At 74.8% G+C, this 18963-nt stretch overlaps 1 protein-coding gene across 1 annotated transcript; it reads left to right on the top strand.

Moving 5' to 3' along the window:
- The first annotated feature begins 5107 nt into the window (after positions 1 to 5107).
- LOC308187341 (uncharacterized protein) lies at positions 5108 to 9394 on the top strand. Its single transcript, XM_080609501.1, has 2 exons — positions 5108 to 6443; positions 7629 to 9394. The coding sequence occupies exons 1-2, from the start codon at positions 5506 to 5508 to the stop codon at positions 8098 to 8100; spliced, it is 1410 nt and encodes a 469-aa protein (XP_080465627.1). The 5' UTR covers positions 5108 to 5505; the 3' UTR covers positions 8101 to 9394.
- The last annotated feature ends 9569 nt before the right edge of the window (positions 9395 to 18963 follow it).

Consider the following 18963-nt stretch of genomic DNA (forward strand, 5'->3'; position numbering starts at 1 on the left):
CATGCCGGGGGTCACCGGGGTGGGTCCCTGGGGTCCCCGGTGTCCCGCTGGGGGTCACCGGGGTGGGTCCTTGGGGGCGCTCGAGGACTTTCCGGGGGTCACCGGGGTGGGTCGTCGCGGGTGCCAGGGGTCCAGCCGGGCGTCACCGGGGTGGGTCCTCGGGGGTGCCCAGGGTCCCGCCGTGGGCCACCGGGATGGGTCCTCGCGGACTCCCGGGGTCTTTCCGGGGATCACCGGGGTAGGTCCTCGGGGGAGATTGAGGGCTTTGCGTGGGTCACCAAGGGTGAGCGAGTCCCAAGGGGTGCCCGGGTTGTCCGACGGGGGTCACCGGGGCGGGTCCTCGGGGGTGCCCGGGGGATTGCCAGGGGTCACCGGAGTGGGTCCTCGGGGGCGCCCGAGGGCATTCCGTGGGTCACCGGGGGGGTCCTCGGGGGCGTCCGGAGTCCCGCCGGGGGTCATTGGGGTGGGTCCTTGGGGCCGCCCAGTTTACCGCCGGGGGTCACCGGGGTGGGTCCTCTGGGGCGCCAGAGGGCTAGCCGGGGGTCACTGGAGTGGGTTCTCGGGGGAACCCGGGGTCTTGCCGGGGGTCACCGGGGTGGGTCCTCGGGGGCGCCTGAGGGCTTTCCGTGGGTTACCAGGGTGGGTCCTCGGGGGCGCCCGGGATCCCGCCGGGAGTCACCGGAGTGGGCCCTCGGGGGTGCCCGGTGGCTAGCCGGGGGTAACCAGGGTGGGTCCTCGGGGGTGCCCGGGGTCCCGCAGTGGGTCACTGGGATGGGTCCTCGGGGGTGCCCAGGGTCCCGACGGGGGTCACCTGGGTGGGTCCTCGGGGGTGCTCAGGGTTCCACCGGGAGTCACCGGAGTGGGTCCTCAGTGGCGCCCGGGGTCTCGCCGGGGGTCACCATGGGGGGTCCTCGGGGGCGCCTGGGGTCCCGCCGGGGATCACCGGGGTGGGTCCTCGGGGGTGCCCGGGTGCTTGCCGGGGGTCACCGGCGCGGGTCCTCGGCGGCGCCTGGGGTCCCGCTGGGGTTCACTGGGGTGGGTCCTCGGGGGTTCCCGGGGTCACGTCGGATTTCACCGGGGTAGGTCTTCAGGGGCGCCTGGGGACCTGCCGGTGGTCACCGGGGTGGGTCCTCGGGGGCACCCAGGTTCCCGCCGGGTGTCACCGGGGTGTGTCCCCAGGGTGCCCGGGGGCTAGCTGGTGGTCACCGGGGTGGGTCCTCGGGGGCGCCTAGGGTCCCGCCGAGGGTCACCGGGGTAGGTCCTCGGGGGCGCACGGGGTCCCGCCGGGGGTCACCGGTGTTGGTCTTCTGGGGCACCCGGGGGCTAGCTGGTGGTCACCGGGGTTGGTCCTCGGGGTCGACCGGGGTCCCGCCGGGGGTCACCGGGTTGGGTCCTCTGGGGCGCCTGGGGTCCCGCCGGGGGTCACCGGGTTGGGTCCTCGGGGGCGCCCGGGCTCCCACCGGGGTTGTCTGGGGCGGGTCCTCTGGGGCGCCCAGGGTCTAGGCGGGGGTCACCAGGGTGGGTCCTCCGGGGTACCAGAGGTCCCGCCGGGGGTCACCTGGGTGGGTCCTTGGGGGCGCCCGGGGTCCCGCTGGGGGTCACCGGGGTGGGTCCTCGGGGGTGACCGGGGCCAGGCCGGGGTCACCGGGGTTGGTCCTCGGGGGTGCCCGGAGTCCCGCCGGGGGTCTCCGAGGTGGGTCCTCGGGGGCGCCCGGGGTCCTGCCGGAAGTCACCAGGGTGGGTCCTCGGGGGCGCGCGGGCTCTTGCCGGGGGTCACCGGGGTGGGACCTCGGGGGCTCCCGGGGTCCTGCCGGGAGTCACCAGGGTGGGTCTTCGGGGCCGCCCGGGGTCCCGCCGGGGGTCACCGGGGTGGGTCCTCGGGGGCGCCCGGAGGCTTGCCAGGGGTCACCAGGGTGGGTCCTCGGGGGCACCAGGGGGCTTACCGGGGGTCACCGGGGTGGGTCCTCGGGGGTCAAAGGGGTCCCGCCGGGGTTCACCTGGGTGGGTCCTCAGGGTGCCCGGGGTCCCACCGGGGGTCACAGGGGTGGGTCCTGGGGAGCGACCGGGTCCCGCCGGGGGTCACCGGGTTGGGTCCTCGGGAGCACCCGGGGTCCCACCGAGGGTCACCGGGGTGGGTCTTCGGAGGCGCCCGTGGTCCCGCCGGGGGTCACCGGGGTGGGTCCTCGGTGGCTCCCGGTGTCCCGCCGGGGGTCACTGTGGTGGGTCCTCGGGGGCGCCCGCGGGCTTCCGCTGGTCACTGGGGTGGGTCCTCGGGGATGCCCGGGGGCTAGCCATGGGTCACTGGGGTGGGTCCACTGGGGCACCCGGTGGCTAGCCAGGGTTCACCGGGGTGGGTCCTCAGGGGCGCCCGGGGTCCCGCCGGGGGTCACCGGGGTGGGACCTCGGTGACGCCCGGGGTCCCGCCGGGAGTCACCAGGGTGGGTCCTCGGGGCCGCCCGGGGTCCCGCCGGGCGTCACCGGGGTGCGTCCTCGGGCGCGCCCGGGGGCGTGCCGGGGGTCACCGGGGTGGGTCCTTGGGGGCGCCCGGGGGCTTGCCAGGGGTCACCGGGGTGGGTCCTCGAGGACACCAGGGGGCTTACCGCGGTCACCGGGGTGGGTCCTCGGAGGCGCCCGGGGTCCCGCCGGGGTCACCGGGGTAGTTCCGCGGGAGTGCCCGGGGGCGAGTCGGGGGTCACCGGGGTGGGTCCTCGGGGGCGCCCAGGGTCCCGCTGGGGCTATCCGGGGTCGGTCCTCGGGGGCGCCCAGGGTCCCACCGGGGTTCACCGAGGTGGGTCCTCGGGGGCACCCGGGTTCCCGACGGGGGTCACCGGGGCAAGTCCTCGTGGGCGCCCGGGGTCTACCGGGGGTCACCAGGGTGGGTCCTCGGGGCCACCTGGGGTCCTGCCGGGGATCACCAGGGTGGGTCCACGGTGGCGTCCGGTGTCCCTCCAGTGGTCAACAGGGTGGGTCCTCGGGGGCGCCCGGGGTCCCGCCGGGGGTCACCGGGGTGGGTCCTCGGGGGCGCCCGGGGTCCCGCCGGTTGTCACCGGGGTGGATCCTCAGGGGAGGCCGGGGTCCTGCCGCGGGTCACCGGGGTGGGTACTCGGAGGCGCCCGGGGGCTTGCCGGGGGTCACCGGGGTGGGTCCTCGCGGGCGCCCGGGGTCCCGCCGGGGTCACCGGGGTGGTTCCGCGGGAGTGCCCGGGGGCGAGTCGGGGGTCACCGGGGTGGGTCCTCGGGGGCGCCCGGGGTCCCGCCGGTTGTCACCGGGGTGGATCCTCAGGGGAGGCCGGGGTCCTGCCGCGGGTCACCGGGGTGGGTACTCGGAGGCGCCCGGGGGCTTGCCGGGGGTCACCGGGGTGGGTCCTCGCGGGCGCCCGGGGTCCCGCCGGGGTCACCGGGGTGGTTCCGCGGGAGTGCCCGGGGGCGAGTCGGGGGTCACCGGGGTGGGTCCTCGGAGGCGCCCGGGGTCCTGCCGGCGGTCACCGGGGTTGGTCCTCGGGGGTGCCCAGGGGCTAGCTGGGGGTCACCAGGGTGTGTCCTCGGGGCCACCTGGGGTCCCTCCGCGAATCACCGGAGTGGCTCCTCGGGGTCGCCTGGGATCCCGCGGGGGTTCACCGGTGTTGGTCCTCGGGGGCGCCCGGGGTCCCGCCGGGGGTCACCGGGGTGGGTCCTCGGGGGAGCCCGGGGTCCCGCTGGGGGTCACCGGGATGGGTCCTCGGGGGTGCCCGGGGTCCCGCCGGGGGTCAGCGGGGTGGGTCCTCGTGGGTGCCCGGGGTCCCGCCGGGGGTCACCGTGGTGGGTCCTCGGGGGCGCCCGGGGTCCTGCCGGGGGTAACTGTGGTGGGTCCTCGGGGGCGCCCGGGGTCCCGCCGGGGGCCACCGGGGTGGGTCCTCGGGGCGCCCGGGGTCCCGCCGGTTGTCACCGGGGTGGATCCTCAGGGGAGGCCGGGGTCCTGCCGCGGGTCACCGGGGTGGGTACTCGGAGGCGCCCGGGGGCTTGCCGGGGGTCACCGGGGTGGGTCCTCGCGGGCGCCCGGGGTCCCGCTGGGGTCACCGGGGTGGTTCCGCGGGAGTGCCCGGGGGCGAGTCGGGGGTCACCGGGGTGGGTCCTCGGAGGCGCCCGGGGTCCTGCCGGCGGTCACCGGGGTTGGTCCTCGGGGGTGCCCAGGGGCTAGCTGGGGGTCACCAGGGTGTGTCCTCGGGGCCACCTGGGGTCCCTCCGCGGATCACCGGAGTGGCTCCTCGGGGTCGCCTGGGGTCCCGCGGGGGTTCACCGGTGTTGGTCCTCGGGGGCGCCCGGGGTCCCGCCGGGGGTCACCGGGGTGGGTCCTCGGGGGAGCCCGGGGTCCCGCTGGGGGTCACCGGGGTGGGTCCTCGGGGGAGCCCGGGGTCCCGCTGGGGGTCACCGGGATGGGTCCTCGGGGGCGCCCGGGGTCCTGCCGTGGGTCACCGGGGTGGGTACTCGGAGGCGCCCGGGGGCTTGCCGGGGGTCACCGGGGGTGGGTCCTCGGAGGCGCCCTGGGTCCCGCCGGGGTCACCGGGGTAGTTCCGCGGGAGTGCCCGGGGGCGAGTCGGGGGTCACCGGGGTGGGTCCTCGGGGGCGCCCAGGGTCCTGCCGGGGGTCACCGGGGTGGGTCCTCGGGGGTGCCCAGGGGCTAGCTGGGGGTCACCAGGGTGTGTCCTCGGGGCCACCTGGGGTCCCTCCGGGGTTCACCGGGGTTGGTCCTCGGGGGAGCCCGGGGTCCCTCTGGGGGTCACCGGGATGGGTCCTCGGGGGCGCCCGGGGTCCCGCCGGGGGTCACCCGGGTGGGTCCTCGGGGGTGCCCGGGGTTCTGCCAGGGGTCAGCGGGGTGAGTACTCAGGGGCGCACGGGGGCTAGCCGGGGATCACCATGGTGGGTCGTCGGGGGTGCCCGGGGTCCAGCCGGGGGTCACCCGGGTGTGTCCTCGGGGGCGCCCGGGCTCCCGCCGTGGGTCACCAGGGTGGGTCCTCGGAGACGACTGGGGGCTTGCCGTGGGTCACCAAGGTGGGTCCTCGGGGGCGCCCGGGGTCCCACCGTGGTCACCGGGGTGGGTCCGCGGGAGTGCCCGGGGGCGATTCGGGGGTCACCGGGGTGGGTCCTCTGGGGCGCCCGTGCGCTAGCCGGGGGTCCCCGGGGTGGGTCCTTGGGGGCACACGGGGTCCCGCTGGGAGTCACCGGGGTGGGTCCGCGGGAGTGCCCGGGGGCTAGCTGGGGGTCACCAGGATGGGTCCTCGGGGCCACCTGGGGTCCCGCCGGGGGTCACCAGGGTGGGTCCTCGGGGGCACCCGGGGTCCCGCTGGGTGTCACCGGGGTTGGTCCGCGGTGGTGCCCAGGGGCTAGCCGGGGGTCACCGGGGTAGGTCCAAGGGTCGTCCGGGGTCCCGCCGGGGTCACTGGGGTGGGTCCTCGGGGGTGCCCAGGGGCTAGCTGGGGGTCACCAGGGTGGGTCCTCGGGGGCGCCCGGGGGCTAGCCGGGGATCACCATGGTGGGTCCTCTGGGGAGCCCGGGGTCCCGCCGGGGATCACCATGGTGGGTCCTCGGGGCCACCTTGGGTCCCTCCGTGGGTCACCAGAGTGGGTCCTGTGGGGCGCCCGTGGTCCCGCCGGAAGACACCAGGGTGGGTCCTCGGGGGCGCGCGGGCTCTTGCCGGGGGTCACCGGGGTGGGACCTCGGGGGCGCCCGGGGTCCCGCCGGGGGTCACCGGGGTGGGTCCTCGGGGGCGCCCGGAGGCTTGCCAGGGGTCACCGGGGTGGGTCCTCGGGGGCACCAGGGGGCTTACCGGGGGTCACCGGGGTGGGTCCTCGGGGGTAAAAGGGGTCCCGCCGGGGTTCACCTGGGTGGGTCCTCAGGGGCGCCCGGGGTCCCACCGGGGGTCACCGGGGTGGGTCCTGGGGAGCGACCGGGTCCCGCCGGGGGTCACCGGGTTGGGTCCTCGGGGGCTCCCGGGGTCACACCGAGCGTCACCGGGGTGGGTCCTTGGAAGCGCCCGGGGTCGCGCCGGGTGTCACCGGGGTGGGTCCTTGGGGGCACCAGGGGGCTTACCGGGGGTCACCGCAGTGGGTTCTCGGGGGCGCCCAGGGTCGCGCCGGGTGTCACCGTGGTGGGTCCTCGGTGGCTCCCGGTGTCCCGCCGGGGGTCACTGTGGTGGGTCCTCGGGGGCGCCCGCGGGCTTCCGCTGGTCACTGGGGTGGGTCCTCGGGGGTGCCCGGGGGCTAGCCATGGGTCACTGGGGTGGGTCCACTGGGGCACCCGGCGGATAGTCAGGGTTCACCAGGGTGGGTCCTCGGGGCCGCCCGGGGTCCCGCCGGGCGTCACCGGGGTGCGTCCTCGGGCGCACCCGGGGGCTTGCCAGGGGTCACCGGGGTGGGTCCTCGGGGACACCAGGGGGCTTACCGCGGTCACCGGGGTGGGTCCTCGGGGGTAAAAGGGGTCCCGCTGGGGTTCACCTGGGTGGGTCCTCAGGGGCGCCCGGGGTCCCGCCGGGAGTCACCAGGGTGGGTCCTCGGGAGCGACCGGGTCCCGCCGGGGGTCACCGGGGTGGGTCCTCGGGGGCGCCCAGGGTCCCGCCGGGGCTATCCGGGGTGGGTCCTCGGGGGCACCCGGGTTCCCGACTGGTGTCACCGGGGCAAGTCCTCGCGGGCGCCCGGGGTCTACCGGGGGTCACCGGGGTGGGTTTTCGGGGGTGCCCGGGGTCTAGCCCGGGGTCACCAGGGTGGGTCCTCGGGGGTGCCCGGGGTCCCGCCGGGGGTCACCGAGGAGGGTCCTCGGGGGTTCCTGGGGTCACCCCGGGGGTCACCGGGGTGGGTCCTCGGGGGCGCCCGGGGTCGCGCCGGGTGTCACCGAGATGGGTCCTCGGGGGCGCCCGGTGTCCCGCAGGGGGCACCGGTGTGGGTCCTCGTGGGCGCCCAGGGTCCCGCCGAGGGTCACCAGGGAGGATCCTCGGGGGCGCCCGGGGTCCTGCCGGGGGTCTCCGGGGTTGGTCCTCGGGGGCGCCCGGGGTCCCGCGGGGGGTCACCGGGGTGGGTCCTCGGCGGTTCCCTGGGTGCTAGCTGGGGGTCACCAGGGCGGGTCCTCGGGGCCACCTGGGGTCCTGCCGGGGATCACCAGGGTGGGTCCACGTTGGCGTCCGGTGTCCCGCCAGTGGTCAACAGGGTGGGTCCTCAGGGGCGCCCGGGGTCCTGCCGGTTTTCACCGGGGTGGATCCTCAGGGGAGGCCGGGGTCCTGCCGCGGGTCACCGGGGTGGGTACTCGGAGGCGCCCGGGGGCTTGCCGGGGGTCACCGGGGTGGGTCCTCGCGGGCGCCCGGGGTCCCGCCGGGGTCACCGGGGTGGTTCCGCGGGAGTGCCCGGGGGCGAGTCGGGGGTCACTGGGGTGGGTCCTCGGGGGCGCCCGGGGTCCTGCCGGCGGTCACCGGGGTTGGTCCTCGGGGGTGCCCAGGGGCTAGCTGGGGGTCACCAGGGTGTGTCCTCGGGGCCACCTGGGGTCCCTCCGCGGATCACCGGAGTGGCTCCTCGGGGTCGCCTGGGGTCCCGCGAGGGTTCACCGGTGTTGGTCCTCGGGGGCGCCCGGGGTCCCGCCGGGGGTCACCGGGGTGGGTACTCGGAGGCGCCCGGGGTCCCGCCGGGGTCACCGGGGTAGTTCCGCGGGAGTGCCCGGGGGCGAGTCGGGGGTCACCGGGGTGGGTCCTCGGGGGCGCCCAGGGTCCTGCCGGGGGTCACCGGGGTGGGTCCTCAGGGGCGCCCGGGGTCCTGCCGGGGGTCACTGTGGTGGGTCCTCGTGGGTGCCCGTGGTCCCGCCAGGGGTCACCGGGGTGGGTCCTCGGGGGCGCCCGGGGTCCCTCCGGGGTTCGCTGGGCTGGGTCCTCGGGAGCGTCCGGCAGCTAGCGGGGGATCACCATGGTGGGTCCTCTGGGGAGCCCGGGGTCCCGCTGGGGGTCACTGGGTTGGGGCCTCGGGAGCGCCCGGGTCTAGCCGGGTATCACCATGGTGGGTCCTCGGGGGCGCCCGGGGTCCCGCCGGGGGTCACCCGGGTGGGTCCTCGGGGGTGCCCGGGGTTCTGCCAGGGGTCAGCGGGGTGAGTACTCAGGGGCGCACGGGGGCTAGCCGGGGATCACCATGGTGGGTCGTCGGGGGTGCCCGGGGTCCAGCCGGGGGTCACCCGGGTGTGTCCTCGGGGGCGCCCGGGCTCCCGCCGTGGGTCACCAGGGTGGGTCCTCGGAGACGACCGGGGGCTTGCCGTGGGTCACCAAGGTGGGTCCTCGGGGGCGCCCGGGGTCCCACCGTGGTCACCGGGGTGGGTCCGCGGGAGTGCCTGGGGGCGATTCGGGGGTCACCGGGGTGGGTCCTCTGGGGCGCCCGTGCGCTAGCCGGGGGTCCCCGGGGTGGGTCCTAGGGGGCACACGGGGTCCCGCTGGGAGTCACCGGGGTGGGTCCGCGGGAGTGCCCGGGGGCTAGCTGGGGGTCACCAGGATGGGTCCTCGGGGCCACCTGGGGTCCCGCCGGGGGTCACCAGGGTGGGTCCTCGGGGGCGCCCGGGGTCCCGCCGGGTGTCACCGGGGTTGGTCCGCGGTGGTGCCCAGGGGCTAGCCGGGGGTCACCGGGGTAGGTCCAAGGGTCGTCCGGGGTCCCGCCGGGGTCACTGGGGTGGGTCCTCGGGGGTGCCCAGGGGCTAGCTGGGGGTCACCAGGGTGGGTCCTCGGGGGCGCCCGGGGGCTAGCCGGGGATCACCATGGTGGGTCCTCTGGGGAGCCCGGGGTCCCGCCGGGGATCACCATGGTGGGTCCTCGGGGCCACCTTGGGTCCCTCCGTGGGTCACCAGAGTGGGTCCTGTGGGGTGCCCGTGGTCCCGCCGGAAGACACCAGGGTGGGTCCTCGGGGGCGCGCGGGCTCTTGCCGGGGGTCACCGGGGTGGGACCTCGGGGGCGCCCGGGGTCCCGCCGGGGGTCACCGGGGTGGGTCCTCGGGGGCGCCCGGAGGCTTGCCAGGGGTCACCGGGGTGGGTCCTCGGGGGCACCAGGGGGCTTACCGGGGGTCACCGGGGTGGGTCCTCGGGGGTAAAAGGGGTCCCGCCGGGGTTCACCTGGGTGGGTCCTCAGGGGCGCCCGGGGTCCCACCGGGGGTCACCGGGGTGGGTCCTGGGGAGCGACCGGGTCCCGCCGGGGGTCACCGGGTTGGGTCCTCGGGGGCTCCCGGGGTCCCACCGAGCGTCACCGGGGTGGGTCCTTGGAAGCGCCCGGGGTCGCGCCGGGTGTCACCGGGGTGGGTCCTTGGGGGCACCAGGGGGCTTACCGGGGGTCACCGCAGTGGGTTCTCGGGGGCGCCCAGGGTCGCGCCGGGTGTCACCGTGGTGGGTCCTCGGTGGCTCCCGGTGTCCCGCCGGGGGTCACTGTGGTGGGTCCTCGGGGGTGCCCGGGGGCTAGCCATGGGTCACTGGGGTGGGTCCACTGGGGCACCCGGCGGATAGTCAGGGTTCACCAGGGTGGGTCCTCGGGGCCGCCCGGCGTCCCGCCGGGCGTCACCGGGGTGCGTCCTCGGGCGCACCCGGGGGCTTGCCAGGGGTCACCGGGGTGGGTCCTCGGGGACACCAGGGGGCTTACCGCGGTCACCGGGGTGGGTCCTCGGGGGTAAAAGGGGTCCCGCTGGGGTTCACCTGGGTGGGTCCTCAGGGGCGCCCGGGGTCCCGCCGGGAGTCACCAGGGTGGGTCCTCGGGAGCGACCGGGTCCCGCCGGGGGTCACCGGGGTGGGTCCTCGGGGGCGCCCAGGGTCCCGCCGGGGCTATCCGGGGTGGGTCCTCGGGGGCACCCGGGTTCCCGACTGGTGTCACCGGGGCAAGTCCTCGCGGGCGCCCGGGGTCTACCGGGGGTCACCGGGGTGGGTTTTCGGGGGTGCCCGGGGTCTAGCCCGGGGTCACCAGGGTGGGTCCTCGGGGGTGCCCGGGGTCCCGCCGGGGGTCACCGAGGAGGGTCCTCGGGGGTTCCTGGGGTCACCCCGGGGGTCACCGGGGTGGGTCCTCGGGGGCGCCCGGGGTCGCGCCGGGTGTCACCGAGATGGGTCCTCGGGGGCGCCCGGTGTCCCGCAGGGGGCACCGGTGTGGGTCCTCGTGGGCGCCCAGGGTCCCGCCGAGGGTCACCAGGGAGGATCCTCGGGGGCGCCCGGGGTCCTGCCGGGGGTCTCCGGGGTTGGTCCTCGGGGGCGCCCGGGGTCCCGCGGGGGGTCACCGGGGTGGGTCCTCGGCGGTTCCCTGGGTGCTAGCTGGGGGTCACCAGGGCGGGTCCTCGGGGCCACCTGGGGTCCTGCCGGGGATCACCAGGGTGGGTCCACGTTGGCGTCCGGTGTCCCGCCAGTGGTCAACAGGGTGGGTCCTCAGGGGCGCCCGGGGTCCTGCCGGTTTTCACCGGGGTGGATCCTCAGGGGAGGCCGGGGTCCTGCCGCGGGTCACCGGGGTGGGTACTCGGAGGCGCCCGGGGGCTTGCCGGGGGTCACCGGGGTGGGTCCTCGCGGGCGCCCGGGGTCCCGCCGGGGTCACCGGGGTGGTTCCGCGGGAGTGCCCGGGGGCGAGTCGGGGGTCACTGGGGTGGGTCCTCGGGGGCGCCCGGGGTCCTGCCGGCGGTCACCGGGGTTGGTCCTCGGGGGTGCCCAGGGGCTAGCTGGGGGTCACCAGGGTGTGTCCTCGGGGCCACCTGGGGTCCCTCCGCGGATCACCGGAGTGGCTCCTCGGGGTCGCCTGGGGTCCCGCGAGGGTTCACCGGTGTTGGTCCTCGGGGGCGCCCGGGGTCCCGCCGGGGGTCACCGGGGTGGGTACTCGGAGGCGCCCGGGGTCCCGCCGGGGTCACCGGGGTAGTTCCGCGGGAGTGCCCGGGGGCGAGTCGGGGGTCACCGGGGTGGGTCCTCGGGGGCGCCCAGGGTCCTGCCGGGGGTCACCGGGGTGGGTCCTCAGGGGCGCCCGGGGTCCTGCCGGGGGTCACTGTGGTGGGTCCTCGTGGGTGCCCGTGGTCCCGCCAGGGGTCACCGGGGTGGGTCCTCGGGGGCGCCCGGGGTCCCTCCGGGGTTCGCTGGGCTGGGTCCTCGGGAGCGTCCGGCAGCTAGCGGGGGATCACCATGGTGGGTCCTCTGGGGAGCCCGGGGTCCCGCTGGGGGTCACTGGGTTGGGGCCTCGGGAGCGCCCGGGTCTAGCCGGGTATCACCATGGTGGGTCCTCGGGGGCGCCCGGGGTCCCGCCGGGGGTCACCCGGGTGGGTCCTCGGGGGTGCCCGGGGTTCTGCCAGGGGTCAGCGGGGTGAGTACTCAGGGGCGCACGGGGGCTAGCCGGGGATCACCATGGTGGGTCGTCGGGGGTGCCCGGGGTCCAGCCGGGGGTCACCCGGGTGTGTCCTCGGGGGCGCCCGGGCTCCCGCCGTGGGTCACCAGGGTGGGTCCTCGGAGACGACCGGGGGCTTGCCGTGGGTCACCAAGGTGGGTCCTCGGGGGCGCCCGGGGTCCCACCGTGGTCACCGGGGTGGGTCCGCGGGAGTGCCTGGGGGCGATTCGGGGGTCACCGGGGTGGGTCCTCTGGGGCGCCCGTGCGCTAGCCGGGGGTCCCCGGGGTGGGTCCTAGGGGGCACACGGGGTCCCGCTGGGAGTCACCGGGGTGGGTCCGCGGGAGTGCCCGGGGGCTAGCTGGGGGTCACCAGGATGGGTCCTCGGGGCCACCTGGGGTCCCGCCGGGGGTCACCAGGGTGGGTCCTCGGGGGCGCCCGGGGTCCCGCCGGGTGTCACCGGGGTTGGTCCGCGGTGGTGCCCAGGGGCTAGCCGGGGGTCACCGGGGTAGGTCCAAGGGTCGTCCGGGGTCCCGCCGGGGTCACTGGGGTGGGTCCTCGGGGGTGCCCAGGGGCTAGCTGGGGGTCACCAGGGTGGGTCCTCGGGGGCGCCCGGGGGCTAGCCGGGGATCACCATGGTGGGTCCTCTGGGGAGCCCGGGGTCCCGCCGGGGATCACCATGGTGGGTCCTCGGGGCCACCTTGGGTCCCTCCGTGGGTCACCAGAGTGGGTCCTGTGGGGTGCCCGTGGTCCCGCCGGAAGACACCAGGGTGGGTCCTCGGGGGCGCGCGGGCTCTTGCCGGGGGTCACCGGGGTGGGACCTCGGGGGCGCCCGGGGTCCCGCCGGGGGTCACCGGGGTGGGTCCTCGGGGGCGCCCGGAGGCTTGCCAGGGGTCACCGGGGTGGGTCCTCGGGGGCACCAGGGGGCTTACCGGGGGTCACCGGGGTGGGTCCTCGGGGGTAAAAGGGGTCCCGCCGGGGTTCACCTGGGTGGGTCCTCAGGGGCGCCCGGGGTCCCACCGGGGGTCACCGGGGTGGGTCCTGGGGAGCGACCGGGTCCCGCCGGGGGTCACCGGGTTGGGTCCTCGGGGGCTCCCGGGGTCCCACCGAGCGTCACCGGGGTGGGTCCTTGGAAGCGCCCGGGGTCGCGCCGGGTGTCACCGGGGTGGGTCCTTGGGGGCACCAGGGGGCTTACCGGGGGTCACCGCAGTGGGTTCTCGGGGGCGCCCAGGGTCGCGCCGGGTGTCACCGTGGTGGGTCCTCGGTGGCTCCCGGTGTCCCGCCGGGGGTCACTGTGGTGGGTCCTCGGGGGTGCCCGGGGGCTAGCCATGGGTCACTGGGGTGGGTCCACTGGGGCACCCGGCGGATAGTCAGGGTTCACCAGGGTGGGTCCTCGGGGCCGCCCGGCGTCCCGCCGGGCGTCACCGGGGTGCGTCCTCGGGCGCACCCGGGGGCTTGCCAGGGGTCACCGGGGTGGGTCCTCGGGGACACCAGGGGGCTTACCGCGGTCACCGGGGTGGGTCCTCGGGGGTAAAAGGGGTCCCGCTGGGGTTCACCTGGGTGGGTCCTCAGGGGCGCCCGGGGTCCCGCCGGGAGTCACCAGGGTGGGTCCTCGGGAGCGACCGGGTCCCGCCGGGGGTCACCGGGGTGGGTCCTCGGGGGCGCCCAGGGTCCCGCCGGGGGTATCCGGGGTGGGTCCTCGGGGGCACCCGGGTTCCCGACTGGTGTCACCGGGGCAAGTCCTCGCGGGCGCCCGGGGTCTACCGGGGGTCACCGGGGTGGGTTTTCGGGGGTGCCCGGGGTCTAGCCCGGGGTCACCAGGGTGGGTCCTCGGGGGTGCCCGGGGTCCCGCCGGGGGTCACCGAGGAGGGTCCTCGGGGGTTCCTGGGGTCACCCCGGGGGTCACCGGGGTGGGTCCTCGGGGGCGCCCGGGCACTAGCCGGGGGTCACCGAGATGGGTCCTCGGGGGCGCCCGGTGTCCCGCAGGGGGCACCGGTGTGGGTCCTCGTGGGCGCCCAGGGTCCCGCCGAGGGTCACCAGGGAGGATCCTCGGGGGCGCCCGGGGTCCTGCCGGGGGTCACCGGGGTGGGTCCTCGGCGGTTCCCTGGGTGCTAGCTGGGGGTCACCAGGGCGGGTCCTCGGGGCCACCTGGGGTCCTGCCGGGGATCACCAGGGTGGGTCCACGTTGGCGTCCGGTGTCCCGCCAGTGGTCAACAGGGTGGGTCCTCAGGGGCGCCCGGGGTCCTGCCGGTTGTCACCGGGGTGGATCCTCAGGGGAGGCCGGGGTCCTGCCGCGGGTCACCGGGGTGGGTACTCGGAGGCGCCCGGGGGCTTGCCGGGGGTCACCGGGGTGGGTCCTTGCGGGCGCCCGGGGTCCCGCCGGGGTCACCGGGGTGGTTCCGCGGGAGTGCCCGGGGGCGAGTCGGGGGTCACTGGGGTGGGTCCTCGGGGGCGCCCGGGGTCCTGCCGGCGGTCACCGGGGTTGGTCCTCGGGGGTGCCCAGGGGCTAGCTGGGGGTCACCAGGGTGTGTCCTCGGGGCCACCTGGGGTCCCTCCGCGGATCACCGGAGTGGCTCCTCGGGGTCGCCTGGGGTCCCGCGGGGGTTCACCGGTGTTGGTCCTCGGGGGCGCCCGGGGTCCCGCCGGGGGTCACCGGGGTGGGTCCTCGGGGGAGCCCGGGGTCCTGCCGTGGGTCACCGGGGTGGGTACTCGGAGGCGCCCGGGGTCCCGCCGGGGTCACCGGGGGTAGTTCCGCAGGAGTGCCCGGGGGCGAGTCGGGGGTCACCGGGGTGGGTCCTCGGGGGCGCCCAGGGTCCTGCCGGGGGTCACCGGGGTGGGTCCTCGGGGGTGCCCAGGGGCTAGCTGGGGGTCACCAGGGTGTGTCCTCGGGGCCACCTGGGGTCCCACCGGGGGTCACCGGAGTGGGTCCTCGGGGTCGCCTGGGGTCCCGCCGGGGTTCACCGGGGTTGGTCCTCGGGGGCGCCCGGGGTCCCTCCGGGGTTCGCTGGGCTGGGTCCTCGGGAGCGTCCGGCAGCTAGCGGGGGATCACCATGGTGGGTCCTCTGGGGAGCCCGGGGTCCCGTCGGGGGTCACAGGATGGGTCCTCGGGGGCACCCGGGGTCCTGCCAGGGGTCACCGGGCTGGGTCCTCAGGAGCGCCCGGGGGCTAGCCGGGGATCACCATGGTGGGTCCTCTGGGGAGCCCGGGGTCCCGCCGGGGATCACCATGGTGGGTCCTCGGGGCCACCTTGGGTCCCTCCGTGGGTCACCAGAGTGGGTCCTGTGGGGCGCCCGGGGTCCCGCCGGGGGTCACTGGGGTGGGTCCTCGGGGTCGCCTGGGGTCCCGCTGGGGTTCACCAGGGTTGGTACTCGGGCGCGCCAGGGGTCCCGCCGGGGTCACCGGGGTTGGTCCTCGGGGGCGCCTGGGGTCCCGCCGGGGGTCACCGGAGTCGGTCCTCGGGGGCGCCCGGGGTTCCGCCGGGGGTCACCATGGTTGGTCCTTGGGGGAGCCCTGGTTCCCGCCGGGCGTCACCGGGGTGGGTCCTCGGGAGCGCCCGGGGGCTAGCCGGGGATCACCATGGTGGGTCCTCGGGGGAGCCAGGGGTCCCGTCGGGGGTCACTGGGTTGGGTCCTCGGGGGCGCCCGGGGTCCTGCCAGGGGTCACCGGGCTGGTTCCTCGGGGGCGCCCGGGGGCTAGCCGGGGATTACCATGGTGTGTCCTCGGGGGTGCCCGGGGTCCCGCCGGGGGTCACCAGGGTGGGTCCTCAGGGGTGCCCGGGGTCCCGCCGGGGGTCACCAAGGAGGGTCCTCGGGGGTTCCTGGGGTCACCCCGGGGGTCACCGGGGTGGGTCCTCGGGGGCGCCCGGGCACTAGCCGGGGGTCACCGAGATGGGTCCTCGGGGGCGCCCGGTGTCCCGCAGGGGGCACCGGTGTGGGTCCTCGTGGGCGCCCAGGGTCCCGCCGAGGGTCACCAGGGAGGATCCTCGGGGGCGCCCGGGGTCCTGCTATGGGTCATCGGGGTGAGTCACGGGGGCGCCCGGGGTCCCGCCGGGGGTCACCGGGGTGCATCCACGGTAGAGCCCAGGGGCTAGCCGGGGGTCACCGGGGCAGGTCCTCGGCGGCGTCCGGGGTCCCGTCGGGGGTCACAGGTGTGGTTCCTCGGGGGCGCCCGGTGGCTAGCCGTGGGTCACGGGGCAGCCCCAGGGCTGCCCGTGCTCCCGCCGGGGGTCAGCGGGGAGGGACCTTGGGGGCGCACAGGGTCTCGCCGGGAGTCACCGGGATTGGTTCCTCGGGGGTGCACAGGGTCCCGTGGGGGACCACTTGGGTGGGTCCTCGGGGGCATCCAGAGCCTTGCCGGGGGTCACCTGTGTGGGTCCTCGGGGGCCCCCGGGGTCCCGCCTGGGGGCAGCTGGGGTGTGTCCTCGGGGGGGACGTTGACTCCCAGCGGGAACCAGGGCGCCCTCGAGGAACCTCTCCACTGACCCCAGGCGGGACAGCGGCGCCCGAAAGGACGAAGCAGTTGAACCCCAGCACGTCCAGGGCATTCCAACGACCCTCCCCTGTGACCACCAAAGGGTCCACAGGCAACCCGGAGGACAGACCCCGGTGAACCCAGAGAGTCCACTTGCACCCCGGAGGACTCACCATGGTGATTCCAGAGAGTCCTCTTGCACTCCACAGGACCCACCCCAGTGACTCCAGAGAGTCCACGTGCACCACTGGGGATGCACTCCGGTGACTCCACAGAGTGCATTGGCACCACTGGGGACCCAGCCCGGTGACAGCAGAGAGTCCACTTGCACCACTGGGGATGCACTTCGGTGACTCCAGGGAGTGCACTGGCACAACTGGGGACCCACTCCGGTGACTCCAGAGAGTCCACTGGCACCACTGGGGACCCACACCGGTGACTCCAGAGAGTGCACTGGCTCCACTGGGTACCCACTCTGGTGATTCCAGAGAGTCCACTGGCACCACTGGGGACCCACCCCGGTGACTCCACAGAGTCCAGTTGCACCACTGGGGACCCACCCCGGTGACTCCAGAGAGATTACTGATACCACTGGGGACCCACCCCGGTGACTCCAGAGAGTCGACTGGCACTACATTGGATGCACTCCGGTGACTCCAGAGAGTCCACTGTCACCACTGGGGACCCACCCCGGTGACTCCAGAGAGATTACTGACACCACTGGGGACCCACCCGGGTGACTCCAGAGAGTCCACTGGCACTACATTGCATGCACTCCGGTGACTCCAGAGAGTCCACTTGCACCAATGCGGACCCACCCCGGTGACTCCAGAGAGTGCACTGGCACCACTGGGGACCCACGCCAGTGACTCCAGAGAGTGCACTGGCACCACTGGGGACCAACCCCGGTGACTCCAGAGAGTCTACTGGCACCACTGGGGACCCACCCCGGTGACTCCAGAGAGTCCACTGGCATTACATTGGATGCACTCCAGTTACTCCAGAGAGTCCACCTGCACCACTGGGGATGCACTCCGGAGACTCCAGAGAGTCCACTGGCACCACTGGGGAACCACACGGGTGAGTCCACAGAGTGCACTGGCACCACTGGGGATGAACCCCGGTGAGTCTAGAGAGTGCACTGGCACCACCGGGGATGCACTGCAGTGACTCCAGAGAGTGCACTGGCGCCACTGGGGATGCACGGCAGTGACTCCAGAGAGTGCACTGGCACCACAGGGAATGCATCCCGGTGAGTCCAGAGAGTGCACTGGCACCACTGGGGATGCACCCCGGTGAGTCCAGAGAGTGCACTGGCACCACTGGGGATGCAGTGCAGTGAGTCCAGAGAGTGCAATGGCACCACTGGGGATGCAGTGCAGTGAGTCCAGAGAGTGCACTGGCACCACATGGGATGCAGTGCAGTGAGTCCAGAGAGTGCACTGGCACCACAGGGGATGCATCCCGGTGACTCCACAGAGTGCACTGGCACCACGGGGGATCCACTGCAGTGAGTCCAGAGAGTACACTGGCACCACTGGAAATGCACTGCAGTGACTCCAGAGAGTTCACTGGCACAACTGGGGATGCACTGCAGTGAGTCCAGAGAGTGCACTGGCACCAGTGGGGATGCACTGCAGTGACTTCAGAGAGTGCACTGGCACCACTGGGGATGCACTCCGATGAATGCAGAGAGTGCACTGGCACCACTGGGGATGCACCCCGGTGAGTCCAGAGAGTGCACTGGCTCCACTGGGGATGCACTGCAGTGACTCCAGAGAGTGCATTGGCACCACTGGGGATGCACTGCCGTGAGTCCAGAGAGTGCAATGGCACCACAGGGGATGCACCCCGGTGACTCCAGAGAGTGCACTGGCACCACTGGGGATGCACTGCAGTGAGTCCAGAGAGTGCACTGGCACCACTGGGGATGCACTGCATTGAGTCCGGAGAGTGCACTGGCACCACTGGGGATGCACTGCAGTGACTCCAGAGAGTTCACTGGCACAACTGGGGATGCACTGCAGTGAGTCCAGAGAGTGCACTGGCACCACTGGGGATACACTGCAGTGACTCCAGAGAGTGCACTGGCACTTCTGGGGATGCACCCCGGTGAGTCCTGAGAGTGCACTGGCACCACTGGGGATGCACTGCAGTGACTCCAGAGAGTACACTGGCACCACTGGGGATGCACCCCGGTGAGTCCAGAGAGTGCACTGGCACCACTGGGGATGCACTGCAGTGACTCCAGAGAGTACACTGGCACCACTGGGGATGCACTGCAGTGAGTCCAGAGAGTGCACTGGCACCACTGGGGATGCACTGCAGTGAATGCAGAGAGTGCACTGGCACGACTGGGGATGCACCCCGGTGAGTCCAGAGAGTGCACTGGCTCCACTGGGGATGCACTGCCGTGAGTCCAGAGAGTGCAATGGCACCACTGGGGATGCACCCCGGTGAGTCCAGAGAGTGCACTGGCACTACTGGGGATGCACTGCAGTGAGTCCAGAGAGAGCACTGGCACCACTGGGGATGCACTGCAGTGAGTCCACAGAGTGCACTGGAACCACTGGGGATGCACCCCGGTGAGCCCAGAGAGTGCACTGGCACCACGGGGGATGCACCCCTGTGATTCCAGAGAGTGCACTGGCACAACTGGGGATGCACTGCAGTGAGTCTAGAGAGTGCACTGGCACCACTGGGGATGCACTGCAGGGACTCCAGAGAGTGCACTGGCACCACTGGGGATGCAGTGCAGTGAGTCCAGAGAGTGCACTGGCACCACTGGGGATGCACCCCGGTGAGTCCAGAGAGTGCACTGGCACAACTGGGGATGCTCCCCAGTGAGTCTAGAGAGTGCACTGGCACCACTGGGGATGCACTGCAGGAACTCCAGAGAGTTCATTGGCACCACTGGGGATGCACTGCAATGACTCCAGAGAGTGCACTGGCAGCACTGGGGATGCACTCCGGTGAGTCCAGAGAGTGCACTGGCACCACTGGGGATGCACTGCTCTGAGTCCAGAGAGTGCACTGCCACCACTGGGGATGCACTCCGGTGAGTCCAGAGAGTGCACTGGCACCACTGGGGATGCAGTGCAGTGACTCCAGAGAGTGCACTGCCACCACTGGGGATGCACCCCGGTGAGTCCAGAGAGTGCACTGGCTCCACTGGG

This window comes from Anser brachyrhynchus (assembly GCF_964034855.1).
Source record: "Anser brachyrhynchus genome assembly, contig: SCAFFOLD_175, whole genome shotgun sequence".
In the NCBI taxonomy this organism is placed as follows: domain Eukaryota; kingdom Metazoa; phylum Chordata; class Aves; order Anseriformes; family Anatidae; genus Anser; species Anser brachyrhynchus.